This window comes from Mytilus edulis, chromosome 7 (assembly GCF_963676685.1).
Source record: "Mytilus edulis chromosome 7, xbMytEdul2.2, whole genome shotgun sequence".
In the NCBI taxonomy this organism is placed as follows: Eukaryota; Metazoa; Mollusca; class Bivalvia; order Mytilida; family Mytilidae; genus Mytilus; species Mytilus edulis.
Window position 1 is genome coordinate 67,228,550 of NC_092350.1, and position 25,446 is coordinate 67,253,995.

Genomic DNA, 25,446 nt, shown 5'->3' on the forward strand with positions numbered 1-25,446 from the left:
AGGCATACGTAGACGTGCATAAGATGATGGTCACCATTTATGATGGTGTTGGAAGTAAATGTAATACTTTTTTAAAATGGGTTGTATGACTTTTAAAAATGTCAATAATTTCCCCTTTTTTGGATAATTAACTGCGCATAAATTAAATGAAATAGGTGCTTATCATTTAAATAGCTGCAATGTTCACTATTGTTTTGAGTTGGAAAATTCATTTCCAGAACGTATTCATAATGTATTTTTTTACAACAATGTTTTTCGTTATACAAATGAAGTAATCCAATATGATTTGAATTGAATTTTACAGTTCAAAATAAATATAGTTTTCATTGAGTGCTAATTTTCATTATTGATAGAATAAAAAATATATACTGAACTTTAAATGTTAAAAATCATACCTTGTAATGCGGTCAGGTCAATCTGAAATGCAAAGTTATACACGTTGTTCTCCCAACGACAACTTATCACCACAAAATATGAAATTTTGAGCTTCGTACGATCTATATTTGGTTATACGCTTTATATACTCGTCGAACGAATCGGCAATCATGCATCACTCCTTTAGAATTTATTTCGGAGAAATCAACAGAAAAGAACGGCTTATAATGTTTCGTGGAAATGTATTGCGGACGTATATTAGGATTTATTTAAGGTAGAAATCAAATTATTTAAACATAAATCAATGCTCTTTTTACATGCATTAAATATGTTATGGTTTATTATATTTCATGCAATTACCACAGATGCATTTTGAATACTTAGGCTATAACGTTTGATATATGCAATACAAGTACGATAGTGATTAAGTTTATGTCTTTGTCAGACGTCTTTGTATTTTATCAGTCTTCCTGTTTTCGGTGTTAAGTTATCATTATCAAAAAATATTAAGATTTATAAAAGAAAATTAAACAAATTATACAGCTTATCTACAAAATGAGAAAAAAACATTTTATTCTAAATTCACTCAACAGAAATAGAACCGGTGGATTGAAATATTCACATATTAAAATATATTGTAATGATTTTTTTTATCATATCTTATTCTATAATGTATTTTCAATAATGATTTTGATTTTTTGTACTTTTATGATATCTAATTCTATGATGCAATTTCAATAATTATTATTATTTTTTTATATATATTATCAAATTCTATTATGCATTTTCAATAATGATTTTTTTTAAAACAAAATGTTGATTGATGATAAAAGGTTGACTCTTTTATAAAAGTTAGATAGCAAGTATTTCAAATATTTTACTAACACAAAAGTAGTTCAGTCCAAATCAGAAATTGGACAGTTAATATTCACTAATAGCATCTGATTTTGTCAGATTTTTAATGACTTCCTCCTTGTGAATTTGCCTTGGTATTCGGTATTTTTTTTTTTTAAATTTTAGAAAATTAAACAGACATAATTTTAGTTACCAATATACTATTAATAATGTGAGTTTTTAAATAATTGAAAATACAACACAGTTTATATATGTACGGTATTAACCACTTTTTGTGTGTTAGATAGTAATTAAAAAAAAACCACGACCTTGAATTTATTTACATCTGTAAAAGGAAGTGTCTTGGATTGTAGAAGGCCATATCATTAGGGGTCTCTATAGATAGTCCAAATTATATCAACAAACAATTATAAATGTTTTTGAAGAAATTCTTTAAATGAGTCAAGCCATTGTATGTAAGACAACATTGTCATTCGTAAAGAGTCATGCTTCTATTTAAGAAATAATTCATGGGGGCTTGAACATATCGTGATTTTACAACGGGTTGGCCCTTTATGACAAATATTTTACCCTGAGCGATATTCAAGCCCCCATGAGTTATTTCGTTTCTAATAGTACAAATACAGCAATGGTTGTGGATCGAAGAACTCTAGGTGAATGCAGTATTTGCCGTTCCCATAAATAAACGCACTACTAAATTGACGTAAAAGAAATGAGCAAACTGAATAAGTGGCATGCTTAAACTATTTACAATAACATATTGAGATAGGTTTGGATGTATCTAAATGATAATTGTATTTATATGTCTTATATGTATACAAAAACGATTTATATAAGACATTTTGGCATCGTTTGTTTACGTTTTATTGTTGTGATATCTTTGGGTTTCACAAGCGTGTGTTTTTCCCGTAAAATGCTTATATTCTTACGTCATCAATCTATGACGTCGAGTAGTTCATTCATATAAAAGCATATGACGCGTAGTACGATCGGAACAGCCCAAACAATATATTCATATTTTGCCATGTACTCAAAGCGTTTTAAGAACGTCATGTTAGAATGGTTATTATATTCTTTTATTGTCTTGTGTCAAGTAAAATGGTAAAGTTTTTATCTATAAAACATATCAAAAAGTTGATACATAAATGACCACGGAGTTAGCCAAAGTACTATATGGTATAGAAATCTAAAAGGGATATCCCATCACGATTATATCTACGTCAAGTGTTCGTGTAAGTTAACAATCTACTTTCATGTCAAACATGTTGAATTTTGTTTAAAAAGATAGTAATTGATATATTTAAAGAAAAGATGTATATGAAGATAACACAACATATTTTTTTAAAAGGAATTCGTTTAAGTATTCAGTAAAGATTTATTGGTTGAAAGGAATTAATGTCTTTAACGAAAGAAATATTATAATAGTTTAAATGATTGACATATTGCAATACGTTCATTGTGATCTATCCGTATTTCATCAAAATACACATTTTTTAAGATCTGAAGAAGCAGGGTCAACACACAAGTATAGTCTGTATAAAGTCAGAACTCTCAAGCTACACTGGAGAAATGAAAGAAGTAATGTCGTCTCATTATGATGTTATAATGGAATAATTTTTTGTCATTATATATCTGCATATTTCAAACCAGAAACTGTATAAGGATAGAAAAAAATATGCATAACCTTATGACAATATGGATTTTAATTCATTTGTTGATTCGAACGTCACTGATGAGTTTTTTGTTGACGAAACGCGCGTCTTGCGTAAATATAAAATTTCAATCCTGGTATATGTGATGAGTTTATTCACTGCAGCTTAGTTTAATAAACAGTGTCTTACAGCTATGATAACTGATTGAAATACACCATGTCAACACATTTACTTTAAATGTACAAGGTTTTGATTCCTTAGGAATTAGTATGGTATACAAGATGTGTACCGAAAAATATTTGAGCCTGAAATAACATGATTCATTTCTTATCTGTAATATGCTTCGACGTAGCTAATACACATTGCAGTGTTTTTAATGGGAGATTTGTGTCTTTTGTGTTAATCTTTTTTTCTCATTTTAATTGGTCGTTTTAATCTAATGAATGAGCCATATATGAAATTGGTTTTTTTTTATTTGTAGCACTAAAACACTATTTTTATCACTATCATATTATTCATTGGTCTGTCTCATGTTATCAGGTGCCAGTGATTTAGTGATTGGCGTTGATAATTGTTTAAGAATGAATATTTTATCGGTTTCATTGTTTCGGTAAAAGCAAAATCGCTGTTTCAATCAGATAATAGTTTATTTTAGTGACAGATCTATGCGTAGTGTGGTTATCGGATTTTTACGAGAAGAGTTACGATCAGGTCACTTACATGCGGAAAATATGCCAGCAAATTGTCTCCTGGAAGCAATCAAGTAAAATAAAGTTAAATTCTTCTAATAGTGGAAAAATTAAAGAATTTTCTTCCAAAAAAAGTATATGAACATAAATCTAATAATGAAAACTATCCATTTTGTTATGAAAACATTTCCTTAGGGTTTTTGTTTTAATTTGAGGTTTCGTATGACTTTAAATTGAATAATTCGTTTATGAAAACTCTCAAATGTTGTCAACGTAGTTGTATTTTATAGATCTACGAGTTATCGCTATTCAAATGAAATTTACTAAAAATGAAAATGAAACTATCATTGACAGAGATAATCCAAGTACTCATTGCTCCTGCGAATCCTAACTCAGTCAAAAAAAAAAATCAGTAACGAGACACAATCGATAAATGTACAGATCACACTACTCTTCTGCTGTCTCAAATAATCAAATATCATAGTTAAATTAAGCTATGGGAACTTGCAATTCAAAAAGAGGCACACATAGGCACAATGAAAACACGCTCTGTTATTAAGTATCTATCATTAAACATATCTAGAAAGTTAACACTCTTTTTTATATAAGATAATCAGTTAAAATGCCTTCTCACTTTGTTTATTGGGTCCGCTTATGATTTTCTATACATTATGTCTCCAAACAAGATTAGTTGATCATCTTTAGTTTTCGTCAAACGTATACATGTTGGTCTTCAATGCTCTTCAGCTTTGTCCTTTTTTTTTACCATTTTAACTAAAAATTGAGAATGGAAATGGGGAATGTGTCAAACAGAAAACAACCCGAACATAGACCAGACAACAGCCGAAGTTGACCAATGGGTCTTCAAAGTAGCGAAACTCCCGCATCCGGAAATGTCCTTAAGATGGCTTCCAAACAAATATGTATACTAATTTAGTGATAATGGACGTCATACTTAACCCCTAATTATACACAAGAATCTAAAATAAAAAATCATACAAGACATACAAAGGCCAGAGGCTCCTGACTTGGGTCAGGCGCAAAGTTGCGGCATAGTTAAACATTTTTTCCCCTCTAAACCTCTAGCCAATGTAGAAAAAAAAACACGTACAACAATACTCGCAGTAAAAAGTCAGATTAAGAAAAGTCCGAGTCAGAATATGAACCACAAAAGAAAATAAACAAAATGACAATAACGCTTAAATAACAACAGATAACTAGCAGTTACTGACACGCCAGCCTCAGACCTCAATTAAACTGATTGAACAATTATTTCTTCATTATATGAATATCAGGCACAATTCCTCCTGTTAGGGGTTTAGTATAACACCATTATAAAATAGACAAGAAGAAACTAACCCGTGTCATGCCCACAACTGGTTTTAATAAATGTGTTTATTTCCGATGCAAATACCCTACAATTGAATCAATATTAAAGCCAAAATATGCAATCTTTAATGACCTGACAACAGTATCGTAACTATATCTTTTCTTAGTAAGGACTGGTTAAAGGTTTTGTTAGCTTTTGAGAACAATACAGATTTTTTTTATGCTTGGTAAAGAATATTACCATGTTGAATTAAATTTACGAATTATTTCCTTATACCGATGATAAAACTTAGTAAATGTTTGAAGAAGTTTGTGATATCGATAACGCTGGTGTAATGATTTTCCAGTAATACATACATTTCTCTCGCTAAAGTCTAATACGTTGTTATATACACGAGCTAATCGTACAAATTGAGATATATAAACACCATAAGATGGTGACAAAAGAAGAGAAATATCTGAAAATGGATAATCAACGATAAGAAATGAAACATCATGTCTTTTATCATGATTTTTTTGTACATGTATCAAGCTTCCCGTTAATGATATAGATATCAAGATCGAGGTTATTGTTAGTATTAGCTTTATTTAAAGTAAGTTCAACAGGATTAATTTCTTTAGTGAACATACTGAAGTCGTCATTATTGAGAGCAAATATACTCATATGCGGTAAAGCTTAGCGAAAGGTATTGCGACGTAATCAATCAAACAAACTTTATTAGATTAACTCTTTAAGGAACGATCATTTTCATTTGTCAATTCAAACCTTCGACCTCACACCTGCGAAAATAGAACACACGTACTATAACGTTGAATGGACTGATCAGTATTCACGTAGCTGGTCAAGGTCGTTTAAAGCTTCCATCGTCGTATTTGCGTACATGATTGTGTTCTTGATTAAGCAATCACAATTCTAGCTTTTATAAATGTGCATGACTTTTTTTGTGAAATTCATTGGTTTTATAATTTTCTGCAATTGATAGTAAAATTTTAAACTTTAAAATCTTAACAGTTTTCACATCGAAATATTTAATTCAAATTTGTCCTCTGGATCAAGGGACGACATCAAAAGTTCAATGAAAAACTAAAAAAAAACTCAATGCACATATTTTTTTCATTGACTCCCCCCTCCCCCCCACAAATTGCTCATCCTACCTTTTCTTTCACTCAATGGACTCGATGAGTTAGCGTTGTACTTGAAAAATGAAACCGTACTTTTCTACAAACACTTTTCTTTGACAAGTTTTAGGTATTCGACACAGGATAGTGTTTTTTTTTCTGAGAAAAAAAATTCCGAAATTGTAAGTAAATTTATAATATGTAACCAACCATGCTTTGTTAAAAAAAAAGCGCAGATGGCAAACCATGGCACAGGGGAATTAAATGTAGTTTATAAACTCCAACGCTATACTTCATTAGGTTTTGCTATTCTCGGTTGAAAAACGAACGTAAACTGTATATAATAATTGTAAATATGTACATGTAAATAGAAACAATCAGTTTAAAAAAAAAGTGTTTATTCATTAAATGTTTTGATAAAAAGGTGAGTTTCTTCTTGTACATGCATTTAGTCATCCTTAATTTCTTGATATTTTGTTTATCAGTTTATCATACATGTTTCGTTTTGTATTTCATTTTAAATACGAATACATACTACATGTACTTTAGCGAATAGTTCAACAATGTTATGCAGCTCTATTCTTACAGTATAACATTAAAAAATAAATGTTCATCCATTTAAAATTGAAAACAGTACATTTATATTTAAAAAAGAAGATGTGGTATGATTGCACTTCTGACCCCTTCTGTCCGGTGGGCGTCCGTTTTTTACGGATGTGTTCTTAAAAAGTGGACAAATCTTAACTGCGGGATAATACCTTGTATACTATAAATACATATATAAAAGAAGATGTGGTATGATTGGCAATGAGACAACTCTCCACAAGAGAACAAAATAACACAAAAATCAACTATAATAGATCATCGTACGGCTTTCAATAATGAGCAAAGCCCATACCGCAAAGTCAGCCATAAAAGGCCCCGAAATGACAATGTAAAATAATTCAAACGAGAATTGTTGCTTTAAACTACGACATTTCTCACAAGTATTAATTTATTATTTTGTTCAACACATGCAAAAGAACTGAATAATCTTCGCCGATGTAACTTTTCAATTTATTACAACAACATGCCTTCACTGAATTCATTTAGGTGCACAAATGATACGATTAAAGTTATTTTGTTTCTATTTTAGGGGACAATTTCCTCTGTTTATGGTACTGTGTGTATTTTTTATAGCATGAAAACAATAAAAGAGGAATGTCAGTGCAACCCATCATTAATTATTGTAATGGATCAGTATTATGAGATACTTATTATAAGTGACTACGACATTGTTAGGATTATAACCTATCGTCAGTATGAAAGAATTTAAAAGTGGTTCATATATTCATTTGTATAAAAGCGCCACATGCATTTTATTTTATCTTTATATTTCTCATTATGCGGTACACAATAATTGAGTTGCTGCATGCATAAAGAACTTAGAATATTACTTAATACAAAATATCAGTATAAAGTTCGACCCCACTATTTGAAGTTAACAAAAGATTAATTTAATTCTTTTGACCAAAGGTTTGTAAATTAAACAAATCCTTGTTTTTACGTTCGTAGTAACATAGTACATTCCATTGTTGGTCACCTGTGTCAATTCACGTGCACACTGACTACATTGTTTTTGTATTTGAATCTTTCGGCCAATGAAATGAGACGTTACAAGTTGTTTGTTTATGATACGCCAGAATGTTATCAATGAACTATCAAATGCTAGACTTCACTGCATTTCACTGTATATCATCAAATAAACTCATCATAGATACCAGGATTAAAATTTCATATTTATCCTAGACGCGCGTCTACAAAAAACTCATCAGTGACGCTCGCATCAATAATGGTAAAAAAGACCAAATAAAGTCCGAAGTTGAAGAGCTTTGAGGACAAACAATTCCAAAAAGTTTCGCCAAATTATTCTTTGAATTCGAGCGTCATTGATAAGTCTTTTGTAGACAAAACGCGCGTCTGGCGTGAATACAAAATTTAATCCTGGTATCCATGATGAATTTATTTAGAAATGCCTATGACAGTCTTTGAAAAAACAGAGTTTGAATGTCGTTATTTATATCAACTTTTTATTCGAATTATGTCATTAGTCGTGTCAGCACTTAGACACACGTGTCTGTGAAAGAGATGGACACGGGTGAACAATACAGTAAACAAGCGACTCCATGTATTATTATGTCATTACCACTGATATAAGTCTCTTAATGACTAAACGTCGTTAGTTAAATTAATTATAGATTACCTATATAACTTACTCCGAAATGGTATATTATAAGGAGCAACAGGTGGTATCGAAACGACCAGTGTAAAACAATTCTAACGAGAAATATAACGGACCCATTCATATACAAAAAATGGCTTCAAACAGAAAACCAAATATCCTCCACTGAACAAATGACGTTGATGTATGCACCTAAGAACAATTTGACCTGAAACGTGTAGCATCAGCTCACTTTATGTATATAAGTCTACCGAATGATTAGTGTGAAACAGTACAAAAGGGAAAGACAATGGCATGATTCATAATCAAATCTTGAAACGAAAACCTAATAGGATTGGAAAACAGCAAATGACAAAAACAAACAGCATTGCCTGAGACTCTTTTCCGTTCCACCATTACAAGTTTAAGACTTTTACATGGAAGTGTGTGTTTCTGTTATTGGAAATTATGAAAATCCAACACAAATTCAAATAATATTGAGAGTGGAACTGGGAAATGTGTCAACAAGTCAACTATCCGAACATAGAGTGGAAAAGTTCGAAGACCACCAATAAATATTCAATAAAGCGAGAAAATCACTCGTGTATTGAAAAAAAAATCATGAAATATAAAATATGATTTATTAAGTTAAAGCACGTGATAAAAAAAACACACAAAAAGCTATCACAGTCAAGTAAATGTAACTTCTATGCAGTTGTGATATTAAATGTATATAAAAATATATATCATATATTTATGATGTACCATTTATATTATGAAAGGAGGCACACACTTCACAGAAACAAGCAAAAGTCATTATCAAAAGCAAAAACCTAAGCAATTCTAAAATAAAACGACATTTAACAAAACAAAAACAAAACTTGATCACCAAAAGTAAAGTTACTTGTTCTTGTGTATAGCTCTTTGATTTTGTTTCCAAAATACCGCATATGGAAAGACGTAGCGCTTGAAATTATTTACATCGACACATAGAATGTAAAAAATATAATTGTTACTCACATTAAAAGAATGCGTTGTGTAATAGCATAACTGTTAACAATAGTTATTTTCCTTATAATATATCATTTCAGTATATATCTTGATAACGTAATTATCTAAAATTCACGTTTCTATATTACACTCATGAAATTCGATGTTCCAAAAATCAATGAGTCGATTGAATACAAGACAGAGACTGGCCTACTATATAAAATTATCACACTTTGATAATTTTTTCTTTGGTACAGGAATAAGAATTCAAATATCATATTTTACTACTTATTATGGCAAAACAAAACTTACTATTATACAGACACATTTGATGTTTGCAAAATAATTGTAAATAAGAGATCAGACTAATTAGTAGGAATGCTTTCTCTTGTTTTTAATGTGATCAAAAAATAGACCAAGGATTAATTGTTTAAAATTCGTTTGTAATAATAAAGTTTTGTGTTTATAACTTATAAATTTGGTTACAGAAAAAAAAGGAACGCATACAATTATTTTGATTTTGATCATCTATACAGGAAAAACGAATTTCATACGTTTTTTTCAACTTAGTTGTTTTATATCGTAGTTTATCTTCAATTTTAAAATTTGATAAATCTCATGCATGTATGTATTAATATCCTTGACTAAAAAAAACCAATATGCAAAACTAAAGCAGGCTAGACTAATAATAGTTCACACGGACTTTATAGTGAAGAATGCACAATAATTTTCTATACAGTTAAGCGAACTTTAGTTGTTTCAACTGTTCTCGTACTGGTACTTGTAAACTGTTGGGTAGTTGAATGCAAATCAGTATCAATCACAGTGGTATCAATGTGTTCGAAAGCGAATCGGAAATCGGACATTGATTGAATATCTTTCATCCCTAACTGTTCTCGGATTGTTTGGTAGAAAGTAGTTGGACACTGAAAAGCAAAATACAAAAATTATTATTTTCTTTAATTCTTACTCGTTTCCTTGTCTACATTAGAATTAACACCGCTATATATGTTTTGACAGTGAACATGCATGATTTTGTGCCGACAAACATTTGTTTACAAGACACAATATATTTTTATAATCTTATCAAAATGAAGAACAGAGACATATACATGGGATTATTATACGGTACCCGTTACCTAATTGAAATTGAATTGTTTTAAAATTGCTTTTCTTTTCTATTTAGCTTTTTATTTCTACACAGAAAACAGATAACCAAATGTCTCCTTATATGTCAGGAAACCATTGCTTACAGGTGTATCGATGATATTGTCGGTTCAAAATGTTTGCTTGATGTTTGGTAGTGTTTATTTCTTTGGTAAGTATAAACTAACCTCGTTGACAAGGAGCTTGAGAAATGCAATGTCCTTTCCTCTTAAAGTCTTTAGCTGTCTTCTGAAAAAAAAGAAACCAGATAAAAGTGTTCAACATTTTAATGTACTAAATGTACGGTCTGTGAGTATGCCACTAAGACACATATCTTGGTAAAATATCAACCTTAAGTGGAGTATGTTGTTTGTCCCATACCTAATGGTCAAACAAAGACGTTTAAATAATAAAGTCGTAAATCGCGCTGACTTTTAAATTTAGCAATAAGAGAAAAAAACTGACCAATACACAGTTATACTGTTATGTTTGCTAGAGGACAATTGCATTTAGGGAAGGACGTTATAATTATGTTGGCCTGTACGAGACGGGTTTATCTTCAGATATTATTAGCATTTAAACGATAACAACTTCTCTTTGTTTTCTACAAATAACGTATAAAAACTGTTATCACAGAGATATGACTCGCTTTTTATGTAATATCGATAATGAAAATGTTGAAATTAAATAGCAACACTTTAACGTGCACGTTTTGGAAATATTCAAAGTTAATGAACCACGAATAAAGGCACATGCATAAAAATGACATTGCAATGAGATGTGTCAATGCTAAAACAACTGCAAACCAAATACCATTGACGTAACATAAGTAGTTCTCTTTAACAAACCTCAAGAAAAACTAATACTTGTAAACTAAGCAAAATTAATAAATTAATAAACCATAACTGAGGGGTCAGGTTCAACTAATCTCCATTATTAAGAGATGTGCCAATGCTAATACGGGGCGAACAATCTCCAAGAAAATGAGAAAACCAAGGCTTATACATCTGCATATTAATTATACTTAACCTACCACTAGTGGTTCCCTATTATCTGACCTATTCACAACCTAATACTAAAACTAAGCAAAATTTTAAAAGTCAGTAGACCATGAATGAGGGATGGGGCCAAATGATCTCCATGGTAATGAAATCTGCCAATGCTTCTACAACAACTGCATACCAATTACCATTAACGTACCACTAGTGGTTCACCATGAACTGACCTTATCACAAACTAATACATAGAAAATAAGCAAAAGTTTCATAGTCGATAAACAATAACTGAGGGGGTGGGGTCAAATAATGAAATGTGCCAATACTTATACAACTGCATACCAAATATATTTGGCCTACCCTAGTGGTTCACCATAAACTGACATAATCATGAAAAATAAGCAAATGTTTTAGAGTCAATAGATCATAACTGAGGGGGTGGGGTCAAATAATCTCCATGATAATAAAATGTGCCAATATTTATACAACTGCATACTAAATATCTTTTGCTTACCACTAGTGGTGCACCATAAACTTGTCCTAATCACAAACTAATACATTGTTGACATCGCATCCGCCGACGACGACACCGGAAACAGCATACCTAATTCTTGCTTTTTGACTTTGTCAAGTGAAACAATAACTACACTTTTTTATATATGAAACAGATGTTGAACAACATTTGAAATCTTTGCAGAAGGCTAATAGATTTCGATAGAGTCAACCAATACTACCGTCCACAAATATTGAAACAAGATATGTGTTTTGTATAAAAAAATCTTTTCAATAAAAATATGATGACATTGTATTAACTCCTATTAATTCATATAGTTTTACGCTATTTTTAAACATATGTATATTACTTGTATTAAAAATATTTGATGAACATGAGAACGTTTTTAAATTCACATTTACAATCAAACCCCGGATCAGATTCAGTTACAAAATGTGATTAAGAAAGAAAAATGAAAAGAATACATACTGCGTAGATAGAAACATATCTTTCCGAAGAATCTTTTTGTTAAGCCATTCATCTACTTGAGAAAGTGTCCAATTCATGGCACTGTCAATTCCATTTGTCAAGTTTACCTTTGAAGTTTTATCTGACATACCAGGTTGCGGTTTTGGCAAAGCTGGCTGTAACAATAGAAAGGATATGTGTGTACGAACCAGTTGCGCATGGTAAAAGACATACGAAAGATACAAATCGGAATATTAAATGAAAGCAAACTGAAAATGCTAGGACAAAAAAAAAAAAGACAAACAGTATTTTGCAAAAAACAACATGAGACACCAAAGATTGAGCAACACGAATCCCCCCAATAAAAAAAATAGATACATAAATTAAAATAACAAACAACCGAGGGTGATCTCAGGTGCTGTAGGCTGAAGAAGGGTAAGCAAATCCTGGTCCACACGTTTCCCTCGTAATGTTGAAAGTAGTAGATTCTGTGAAATTATTAACCTTAAAATTCAAATCAGGTAAAAACGAATAATTTGCTTAGCAGGGGCATCATTTTTCTGCTTGTAAACAACGAATCTTATTCGAACGTTCATCAACAGTTTTCTGTTGAAGAAAACAATTGCTTTAATACCCTTTGAAATATCCATCCATCAAACTTAGCAAATATGATGTCATTCAAAAAGTCCAGCATTGTAATGTTATCATCATCTTGTTTCTTCATTGTTGGGATCTGTGTTCTTTTTAACAGGGTACAGTATGTCATGACCCCAAAACAAAGTACTTTAATCAGCACTTTATGTTCATGCTATTATCAGAGAGATATCCCATTTTATCGACTATCAAATCGATCTTTCAATTGAAAATTGGGAACATAATTCAAAGACAGTACGTAACATGCACGGTGTCTCTTCCTATATGAAGGTATATATTTTAGCGGCAATAAGTGAAATTAGGCATTAAGCTTAAATCCTAGGCAATAAGCTAACGCCTAGGCATTAAGTTATTACCTGAAATTATCAGGCATTAAGCTTATTACCTGAATTCTTATGATGATTATTCATCCTATTGCCGAACATGATTTTAGGCAATAAGTGAAATCTGTAATTTATGTATATTAAGTATTTTTTTTCTTGAAATAAAGTTGTTTCTTAATTATATTCCAAATATCAATATATATTAATCTGACAATTCTTCAAATTTTAGTAATTTTCTTATTCAAAACATAATTAACTCATACTTTTGTGTGGAAGTACAAACATTAAAAACCATTTTAAAAAGTGATTGTATCCAATAAAAAAAGGGCGAGACTCAATATAATCTTTATAATATTTTTTTGAAAATGTTTACACTTCACTAGTCAAGCTGGTAAAAAGTAGACAAAAATTTAGATATTTATTTTTTCACTTCTTTAACTGGATCATTTGCATCACGTGACACCATGTCTATAGAGGATACATATCTTGAGTCTATGAGGTCTAATAACAATAACGGTACCAATTTTTCTGCACCAGATGCGCATTTCGACAATACATGTCTCTTCAGTGATGAATTTGAATCAGGGAAAACAAGGAGCATATATCTAAGAGTAAAGTACCATGATCTTTTAGCAAAGATTAAACTTTTAGAATCATAAGAAAAGAAAGCGACACAAGATTACTATAGTTTAAGAAGGTATGACATTTTTTAACATTGATGGTTTTGAGAGGTTGATAACTAAAGTCAGCGAGAATGACGAGGGAAATTTCAAAATTTATGTTTTTCTATGGTATTTTGGAAAAGGCACATAAAGAAACAGGTCATGGCGACAGAGATCGCATGATAAAACAACTAAATAATGGATATGCTGCAATTGGATTATTTCTGCCACTTTGTGAAAATTGCAATATGAAAAAAACATATAGGGAAAGGAGTAGTAGTAAAGCCCATTTTATCTCAAGTCTTCAACAGTAGAGGACAAGTTGATTTGATGGATTTTAAATCAAACCAAGATGGAAACTATAAATTTATTATGGTGTTTCAAGACCACCTTACAAAATTTTGTAACATTAAAGCTCTTACCTAAAAAATGTGAAAAAATGTGCATCAGAAGTGGCTTTTAATCTAATTGATATTTTTACAATATCTGGTGTGCCCAATATACTGCAAAGAGACAATGGTCGGGAATTCACAGCTTTGGTCATACCGAGTTAAAATTAATGTGGCCAGAACTTGTTATCGTTCATGGGAAACCGAGACATCCCCAATCACAGGGTAGCTTTGAGCGATCGAATGGAGATATCTATGACATGCTAACTGCATGGCTGAGGGACAATGAATTAACAAAGTGGTCGATTGGTATCAAGTTCTTCCAGATTCAAAAGAATTCAGCTCTAAAAAAGGCACTGGACTATGAAGCCATGTTTGGTAAATGTGCAACAATTGGATTAACATCAGAAACCAAAATTCCGAAAAAAAGGATTGGTGACCTTAGAAACGGAGGAGGACTTACTTCAGCTAAAGACCGAGTCTTTAAATAACCAACATATAATTTCAAATACTACAGAAAACATTGACAATGCCCTTTATATACCATCTAATCAAATTCAAAACCAAATGTGGAAACTTCTTCTTCAATCACTGATGAAAAGCAAAGGGTAAGTTGTAAAAAGTAATAAGAAATATCTTTAAAAATATTAAAACGACTCTTTAATCTTGGAGGGCTTTAACTAAAGTATTACAGTATTTCCGTGTAAAATTTAATGTATAACATATTTTTAGATTGAGTGTTAAGTCGAACGATCATTATGAACAAAAACATAATTATCAAAAAATTGTAACTAAATTTTAAAAACAGATTTATTCTAGTCTGGCTTGATTAATATTTATAGTTACACCAAATTAAATGTTTTATCTTATTATTTTTTTCAAACTATTTTTCAGGATGTCTTAAAGTTCTATGTACATGATGTATGTGAAAAAGATACATTGGGAGTTCATATGTGTAGTAAATGTGACAAACACATTAATGGTATATGTGGAACTGTTAGTGAAGAGGGATACGGTTGGAAGGTGTTATGTCCAAATTGTACAATTGATACAAACAGAGTTCGCCATCGTTCTGGGGCCATGGAAAGTCAACTGAAGCAGGCAAACACTATGATAGCCAGGATTATCTTTGATTTTATTTCCAGTAGATGATATTTTAAACTTCAATTCTCGTTATGCTATTATGTAACAAATGTATATTTTTTATTTAATGGAAAAAAAATCTTTTATTTACTCGCATTTATATTTTAGGCATTAAGCTTAATGCCTGGACACATTTTTCAAGATTTAAGACTAATGCCTAACATCATTTAGACATTAGACTTAATGCCTAGGCGTTAGCTCATTGCCTAGGATTTAAGCTTAATGCCTAATTTCACTTATTGCCGCTAACATATACATATGTGCCGCTGGAATTGATTCCGTTTTGATGTGTTTATGTATCAACGTGGTGCAATTTTACAGGGGAAATACATCGATAGGTAGTAATTGACCAATTGTGATTTATCAATAGGTCATCATTTTTTCAGTTTGTTGTGCAACCATCTTCACTGAAAAACAGTTATTAAATGTATCTTATCATGTACTTGGCTTTAAAAAAGAGAAATTATTTCTATTGCCTCGCATTTTACCTCTTTTAAAGCAATTGCATTTTATATTTTTAAACATTTAATAGTTTTCCATATTGTATGTATGCATGACCATAGGTTACGTTTTCACTTTCTCAGCAAAATGAATGTTACAAACATAATTATGTAATTCTCGTGATGAAAGTTGAGAATGCTTTACAAATATTTTTAAAGAAATGTAATGAAACTTACCTCACATTCTTTGTATGGACATACTGTATTTGAAGAATTAAAGCAAGCAAGGTTTATCAACAGACACAGTAACAGGAACAGCATAAAAGATAGAGAGAGACATATTGGTAGAACTGGTATCTCCTTGCTTTTACCACTGCTTTGATTAGAAGGTCGTTGTGCTATTATAACCTTCAAAATACAAAAAAAAAACATCATCGTAGTATATACATGTATGATAACGACGTTTAAATTCAGTTGTCAGATATTATTTCATTTTATTGCAGTCTATGACAATTTTTGAAATGATAGTCAATATTCTAAGCATTCTGGTCGACTATTCATGTTCGAAAAAAAAAGATAATACACATTCAGTAATTTTCCTTAGATTACATAATCTCACTATTACGCATATAAGTATAGAACGTAGAAAAATATAGAATATATAGAAGTCGGAGAGAAGGCATACACCGAAAATAATACAAATGTGTTTTCCTTTCTCACTGCATATCTTGTTTTGAAGGATTTAGCTTCATCGCACTTACAATGAGATATCGTTTTTAAAGATACAAGGTTGGGGCACTATATAATATGAACCAATTAAGAGTATAAATTTTCTGTACATATACAGACAAGAAAGGTGTTATATTGGTGATCGTGAATTGATGAAAGAGAAGATTCGCTTTTGGTTACAATTTTCTTTTAATACTCTATACACCCGGTTTGCCAGTATCAATCTAAATATCTTTCCTTCTCCAACCCATCAATATTATCAGACCCTAGACTATGATATGAAGTCGATGTAATCTTCCCTTGAATATGTGTTAAATATTTTACTTAAAACGTTCAGTTCAAAATAACCAATAAGTAAATAAAAATTTCTCAAGTGTAGTTTTTTGCCATTTGCCAATTATTTACCTCATGCTCAGATTGAATTATAGGTTTTGTCACATCTACTACTACTCCATTCTTTCTGTTCAATTCCTGTTGTATGGCTCCGATAACGTCGTTGACTGTTTTCTCCAGTGGATCTTTTCCACTGAAGTCAAATTCCAGATTGTTACCGATTATAGGTTCTAACCAACCATCAGGCTCGTATCCACTTTCCATTTTCAATAGTATTATCTTTTTCTTAGTTTGATGTGCATATTCTGTCTCTGTTATAGTACACACAAATATTAGTAAAACAAAAGAAGAACACAACATTGATGATATAACTGCTTTAGCCAATATGATATGTTATGTAATGTACATAGATGTATAATCTCTGTATTTCAGTCTGTTGATGCTACATGTACCTTCTTTCTCAATTTGACAATATTTGAAAAGAAATATCTGTCTCCCTGTCTGTTACTACAGGAACCTGATGTTTTCCATTCCTGAATGTAATGACATGTAATTTCTTAAATAATTAGCCAAAGCTCGAAATAATGATAAAAATTGAATAATTATATTTTTTTTCGGTAGTTTTACATACGTAACGCTACGCGTCTCCAGGTTAGCTCAAATGCTATTGATTGACGGCTGCAAAGCTTTAGATACAATAAAGTTGGTAGCTCTTTATTAGTTGAAAGTATATCATGTTTTTCAACATTTGTTCAAGTAAATCATAATTTGAATATTCCGATTGTTTTATAAAATGTTCGTCTTTATTCCATGAATATATTTCTAAATTATATAAGGGAAATTTCTTAATTTCTATTAATATTGATTCATATCTGGTTTTTTTCTATATCTACAAATACATATAAACAAAAACGTACCCGCTCTACAGTTATAACTGTTCTTGAATTTATATGAATGACATACAAGTACAATTTCTGCCTGATCAACAGCATCAACCATTGCCTTGACTGTGGCACCTTGGATATTATGGACATGCATCCATACACTGATACAATTCTGTTTTATACCATCATATATCTGTTTTACCATTGGTTGCTTCCCCCAATTGTGACTGATCAAAATGTGTCTATTGTCACTTGCTGTTACTTTTTCTTCTTGCTCACCATCTAGAAAAGTAATTAGTTTATTGTTGGAAATAACGAACAATAAAAATGTAAAAAAAAAAATGCCATACTTAAACTGCTTCAGATTATACCATCGTTATTAAAACACATAGTTTCAATTTAACAATTTAAAGAAAGATGTTGAATGTCACCCACGACTGTATCGTAAAGATACTTTAAATTTGCGAATAGAAAATATGTCACAAGATGATATTGCTTCTTACAGGATTGTGAAATATATGAACACTATTATAATATATTTACATCTGTTTTGGTAGTTACTGATCGTCCATAAAGTCTTCATGCTAAGCAGTTTAACATTTTTATCTGGGGATTTAGACAATCTTTCTAATGTTGATATCACCTTCCATTCTTTATTGTCGATCATCTCTGTCTTGTTATCAAACGATAACCCCCAGATAGCATAGACGGCCTCTGTTGTAAACAGAAAACAAAAATCAAAGTTAATGTATTATACTTTCAATCTCGAGTACATGTATTGGTTCTTTTTTACATAGAATTATTCAAAATAGTTGTACTCGTTTTAAAACATGTAATTCTTTATGAAAAAAATTTATCAGTTCTACCAAATAATTACTTCTGCAGCAGAATCACTGGATGAATGATTCACCAAATATATAGTCACAACAAAAATATCATTGTTTTTAACTGTAGTCGTATTGTGATTTAATAATTTTTCTTTTCCAGCATAATCGTCATCATATGGCGACCATGCCGTGTCGAAATTAATCAATTTTTAACTATTTATACAATTTTATGATTAAAACAATTTTTACGTATTATCCATATGTCTCTTTGTCTATTATACATCTATAAAATACCAACTTTAAATATCCACTATTTAATCCACTTGATATTTTCAAAATACTTCTCTCTGTAATTATACACGTCTGCTCTCTTGCAGCTCAAAGTTAAAAAGAACGTTAACGTCAAATTGACGTCATCATTATACATCTTAACGACTACATATATTTAAATAACATAAATTCTATTATTTTAAAAATTTAAATTTCCTTTAACATGTTTAATTACAAACTAATGTTATGGATTATTCTGTAGTTAGTTTATTAGCACAAATAACTACTAATAATAATATTAGGAATTTGTAATTCAATTTAAAAAAGAACATTTTAGTATTATTAAATTACCACGCTGTTCCTCAATGTTGCCATCTTCAGTAATTTTCACTAGAAGTGGAATAGCACCATGCTCTACAACCAATCTTTTATTGTTGTCATTTCTCCCCACTTGTTGAATAACTGTAACATATAATAACCATCATGATAAATAGTAGTTTATCCATGATGATATCTTAGGTGATGTCGTGGTTCTCAATAGAACTAAAAATGACATACTTGTAATACGAAACTGTACAACGTATTTACACTCTTTAATACAAAAATCCAGTTGAATGGTTTTGTATTTAAAACATTGTAAAACGATAACACAGAAAATAACCGATAATTATACAGGTTTCATAATTATCATTCGGTTTATCGCGGAAGTATTAAAGGCATGTCATACTAGTACATCTACAATAATATAGAATAGTACATAGGAAAATCCGTATCGCATGAAGTATCACCACGAGAAATCAATATCAGTCCCAAGGGCCGCAGATCCCGAGTGTTGATAAAGCATGCGATACAGATTATGTCATGTATTCATCTGCTTATCATATATCTCAACGAAATCAGATTCAAGATATGAAAGGGGACAATCATTTGAATCTGAGGTGGTGGCCTGCTAGTTTTTAAAATCAAATCAAATTTGGGCACTATTTAGATGAAAATAAATAATAAAGTCGGTAATATTAAAACAGTCTAATAAATAACTGTTATTTACGTGTGTCTGGTTCAGCATACTAGTTAAAATTTTAAGAATGTATGTGTACTTACTTCTAGCTATTTCTTTAAGAGAGCAGTCGTCATCAATACCAATTTCCATAACCTTCGCAATTGTCGACATTAAAGCCTTAATGATATTTGATTTGCTTCCACATTCAGATTCTTTATCCAGGTCAGCGAGGGTTGCTAAGCATAGAAGTTGAATTATGTTGTTTTCTGATTCCAAATATGGTTTCATTGCTCCAATGCAGTTTGCGCCTCGAACGTTTGGAACATTGTTCTCAAACATGGATATATTATGCAATAAACGACAGAGCATTTCAACAATATCTTCTCCCTCTTTCTTCACGAATATGAATAAGATGTAAACATATTAAAACAAGTTTATATTGATGTAAGATTAAGAACTTTTCGTTTTGAATTTTCCTCGAAGTTCAGTATTTTTGTGATTTTATTAATTTTTAAATGGTGTAAGATAGATAAATAGGCTTCTTAAAGGAGAAATACAGAAAGAATGTTCAAAGTATAATTGTTTTGATCTGGCAGAATACAAAATAATTTCATTAGTGATAGTTCCATCAGTTTGCATCGTTATTTTGAGGATTTCCCACTTACTAATCTATATTTTTGACTTGTAGAGTACATATATTTTTTCCACAAAATCCGACAGCAGTAGCATTTTGTCAAAAATCATTAAAAAAAATGTTTCAAAACAAATATATACTACTATGAATCTTATAATGTAGATTTTTATTCAGCTGTGTTTTTGTCATGTAATGAGTTAAAAAAAGTTAGTCTTTCATTTATTTAATCCCTCGTTTGGTCATTTTGTGTCATTCTCTAATTTCATGAACATCCTTATAACTTCGTCATATGATGTTGTGCATTTTGGAAAGAAGCACGTTTATTTTCTATGTAGTGTAGTGTGTACTAATATTTGTGTTTTTTTTTTCTTTTTAGCTATGGCGTTGTAAGTTTATTTTTAACATAAGTTTGAACCTCCCATTGGTATCTTTCGCCCCTCTTTTCATGGTTAATATTTAACGTACAGCTCATATACTATTAGTTACAAAATAGAGAAAAAAGCAAATAAGGAGAAAATAGACCCACAATATGCAACCAAATTTTAGTCGATTATACATACTTTTGCTTTTATTACCTTAGACGTGCTGTCATTTTCACAACGCTGAAAATCTTTCCAGTCCTCTAACTCTTTAGTTGCTTTGATGAGAAAGCTTTTGTCCTGAGAAATAACTCCGCTCAGTTTTTCGCTAACACCTGAGCAATGAACCAAAAAATCGAACATTGTTAACAATGGTTTAATGTACTCTGTGTTAATTTTTGGATACCCAAACCCTTCTCCTGTCTCCAATATGTCAGCACATATTTTACAATAAATTTCGACTGTCTGGTAATCTTTTGAAAGCTTTATTAATTGTCTTAGCATGTCTGACTTTTCACTGGAAGATTCTGTTTTAGTGATATTTGATCTACTGTCATTCAATAACAAAGCAGCATCCTGAAATTGCTTAGTAACAAAGCCATCTCTGGTTCCTTTATTTTGGTTTTCTTTAATTACTTTCATACTAGTTTTGATCGAGTCAATTGTTTTGGAACAATCCACTGGTTCATGATTCGTCTTTTTACTGTCTATATATGTTGCCTCATCGAGATCCTCTCCTAGTGCTGACATTGTAACACTCACAATATGATCAACAGAATCAAGAATAGCTTTATGACAAAAACGGTTTTGTAATCTGAAAAAAAATATTATATTATATTTATGATACCATGACAGTTCCGAAAAATAATAACAAATTGTGTTTGTGTTTGTAAAGGCTTACTGCTCCTCTAAAAGGAGCAAAGATTTACAACAGCACAAGACAAGACCAAACTTTTAACATTTGTTGCAAATGACATAACTTTATAGGTCGATATGAAACACACAATACATAGAATAAAAACAACTACACACAGTGTCGACTTTAAAGTAGTTACAAATGCTTAAAGTATGTTCAAAATTTATAACAACTAAGAAATAATTTATTTTTTCCCAGACTTATGTGTAATATTCATTTTCATACAAGAAACTTATTCAAATTCAATTTGTTTGATTTTCATTTTTTTATGTTAGGTATTTTTATGATGAGTATAAAACCAAAAAGAGGGTTAGATCTTGCTTTGAACAGTATGCTTTGAACAGTATCAATTAATGTTATAAACTACTTTATAATAATCTTACCAGTCAAGGCAATAATGCACTCAGAATATTCCTATCACATGTATTAGAGAATTTAGATAATTATGTGGATATTTGTAACGACACCTTTGTAGAAAACCCATGCGATAGAAGTATTTGCCTACAAAACCGATATTTATATATCAATTAAATGTATTTCTTTTATTTGTCACTCCTCTGTGTTTAATTCTTAGAAATGCACGTCTCATAGCCTTTCGTAGAAATGAATATCGAACACTTCATGGTATTTCCTCAGATTAAAAACTAGTTACAATCTTTGGGTGATTCCTTTTGTTGCCTTATGTGTATCATAATTTATTTATTTTGGAAGGACGTTCTTAATAAAATTTCAGAATGGGAAAAGTGTCTGCATTTTCTATTCTAAAATTCATGTCCAGCTTTTTAAATTAGTTGTTTCTTACTATATATTCCTTATAATCTGGCACATGATTATATATTTGTGGCAATATGTTTTCGCACATTTGTATTATTTATATCGCCCATTTTTTCGAATCTGTAAACCCTATGGACACCCCCGATTTAATTTCCAAGTATCTCTATGCTTGTTGCGTAACATGTTCTATTGTGCAAAAATTATTTCAAACACGGAAGGTATTTGAAATAACAAAAGAACCATTGTTGGATAAATATTAAAATTATCTGTTGTATGACTATCCTAATTCGGTGAAGGCTTATGAATGACTTTAAACTTATCAAATCGGTATAGAAAAATATCAGTCAGTTTGTTTAATACTAGAATGAACAAAATATCATTTGTAGATCGCATATAAACTTACATGATATATCTGAAGAAAAAGCTAAGTGCTAAATATAAATAAGTGAGATACTGAAACGATAAAAAAACCCAAGAGTATACAAATTAAAAAAAAAAAAATAGAAGTTTCTATTGCTTTCATAAATATACTAAAATCTCAAAGGTCGACATTTAAACTTTAACCGTTTTCAATATGATACATGTATCGATACAACGCCTTATAATAGGAACAATATAATATATAAAAGTCTGTTGTTGTGTTTTTTACTTTAAAACGCTTATTATCTTCTTCACACTAAGACACATATTCGATGTTCGATAACATAACTTTACGACAAAAATAAATCAGGTGTCACAATTTAGGTACAATTAGGTAATATTAGTACAAGTACAAGTAGTAGTTACTACAAGGTATCAATATGAAATAATTACATTGATAAAACAACTACATGTAGGTTTAGTTTAAATGTATTTATTTATAGTGATTTGGGAAAAACGTTTTGCAACTTATATTAATTCCTTTCCACTGTAGGTTTAACAATGACTTGCTTCGGGGATCGTGAATCTTTATTTATTTATGAAAAGAAAGAACTCAGAAGAAATATATAGACAAAATCAAAATCTAATAGATTTAAACGCAGATCTAAAGTTCTAATGTGCATGGCGGACGCTACCATGTATGCAGAATCTAGTTTTGAAATAAGCACAGACGTATGTAAAATCGGAAAGGTGTCAACGGGTATTTGATATAATGCACAGATTACAGCCTAGTTAATGTTGTATACCTTTTCCCACCAACAATCCTTTTTCATGTATTATGTTCTCCGTAAAATACTCTCGTTATTTAATTTTTTTTTAGACAACATGTTAGATATAACGTAAGTTTCTCATATGGGAAAAACAATTAAACTTAAGGATTTTTAGGCAAAAGAAAGTCGTACATGTACATATATATATTCTACTGCTACCAACATAATAAGTAAGTAAGTAAGTAAGTAATTATTTATTATAGTGACATGTGTATCAGAACATACATTTATACAATTATATACATAGCAATTTGATATTTACACCCGGCCCATTGGACCTATATGTCACTTTTGCAATATAATATCATATCCGAAAACGTAAAAGTTTACAAAATAAAAATACAGAATTAGACGTAAAGTTGTTTTTTAGTAAGTAGATATGGTTAAAACATAACATTTATGTGGTGATTTGAAGGCAGATATCGACGTAAAAGTATACTACGTTTTACCAAATAAAGTGACAGGTTAGATGTTTAAATGGCCTTTTTAAATAATTATTTGTGCTGAGTCTTTATTATTTTCATAACGTGATACTTGATATATGTTTTGTATGTGATTAATTGTTTCAGGTGTTAACGAATGGCCATTCTGCTATTGATAATCTTTCAAAATTTCGAAACGTTGATCAACCATGCTGTGAGCTTGATTACAATCTTTCCAACATTTCACGATAACATCTACGCATAATAATATGTGTGGCGTTTAAACTAGTTACTACGTTGATATAATCTCTGAATGACATACCATGTACTTCAGAATAACAATTCATCGCAATGTACCATACACACATACCCACTCGAGCTAAGTTTTGAAGATATATTAATGATGCACTTAGGTGAAATTAAAAAAAAATCAAGTCGAAAGAGCATCTGTTAAGGAACAAAATAGCAAAAAATATTGATGCATGTGATAGATTATGGAGCTACTTATTGGGATATTTGAATTTTTAAAAATGGCAATGTTTTCATTGAATCTCAAATCGAAAGAAAAAAAAACAAGAATCTGCTTAAATTTTGGAATTTGACCTTTTATGAGCTAATAAATATAAAAAAGAAGATGTGATATATTTGCCAATGTGACAAATCTCCACAAGAAATCAAATGACACACAAGTTAAAAACTATAGATCACCGTACAACCGTCAACACTGAGAAAACCCACATCGCATAGACAGCTTTAAAAGGCTCCGAAACGACAAATGTAAAACAATTCAAACGAGAAAAACAACTGCCTTATTTCTTTACAAAAAAATAATGAAAAAAAATAGTTAACACATGTTTATTTATGGATCTTTAAGAGTTGTTACAAAAAGGTTGTAACGTTAAGAGAACGTTACACTATATACAAGGCATTGGATTTAACCCTCAATTCTGATCTGACGTGACTTTACATGCATTCACCTACGACAGGCAATCGAACATTCAATTTTGGCAAGATTTTCACTGTCAGTCGGATAAAGACCAATGTGAACATGTCTATATACCCGACTAATAATTGGGGTTATTTAACAAATATGTATACAGTTCTACCTCACAACTGATTATGATTGATTGAGTGTTGGTTGTTTAACGTATAATGGCAAATATTCCAAGCATGTTCAGGACTAGAA

The 25,446-nt window shown here is 30.6% G+C and overlaps 1 protein-coding gene across 2 annotated transcripts; it reads right to left on the reverse strand.

Annotated features, from left to right (window-relative positions):
- Positions 1-8,847: 8,847 nt before the first annotated feature.
- On the reverse strand, positions 8,848-22,855 carry LOC139482038 (uncharacterized). Of its 2 annotated transcripts, none has more exons than XM_071265679.1 (11): positions 22,258-22,855; positions 21,175-21,772; positions 20,067-20,358; positions 19,317-19,427; positions 18,412-18,582; positions 17,902-18,150; positions 17,057-17,295; positions 16,160-16,330; positions 12,333-12,487; positions 10,544-10,604; positions 8,848-10,135 (listed from the first exon to the last, which is right to left on the reverse strand). In XM_071265679.1, exons 2-11 carry the CDS (start codon positions 21,706-21,708, stop codon positions 9,941-9,943), a joined length of 2,178 nt encoding a protein of 725 aa, XP_071121780.1. In that variant the 5' UTR covers positions 21,709-21,772; positions 22,258-22,855; the 3' UTR covers positions 8,848-9,940. The 2 variants fall into 2 exon arrangements, with proteins under 2 accessions (XP_071121780.1, XP_071121779.1); XM_071265678.1 differs by having other exon boundaries at positions 21,160-21,772.
- Positions 22,856-25,446: the final 2,591 nt, after the last annotated feature.

Coding starts and splice junctions, on each gene's coding strand:
- LOC139482038 (XM_071265678.1), bottom strand. CDS start 21,708: ATGTCAGCACTAGGAGAGGATCTCGATGAGGCAACATATATAGACAGT. Junction 18,151..18,411: donor CAGTAACTACCAAAACAGAT/GTAAATATATTA, acceptor TTACTTTTCTAG/ATGGTGAGCAAGAAGAAAAA. Junction 10,136..10,543: donor TCAAGCTCCTTGTCAACGAG/GTTAGTTTATAC, acceptor TTTGCTTTTCAG/TGTCCAACTACTTTCTACCA.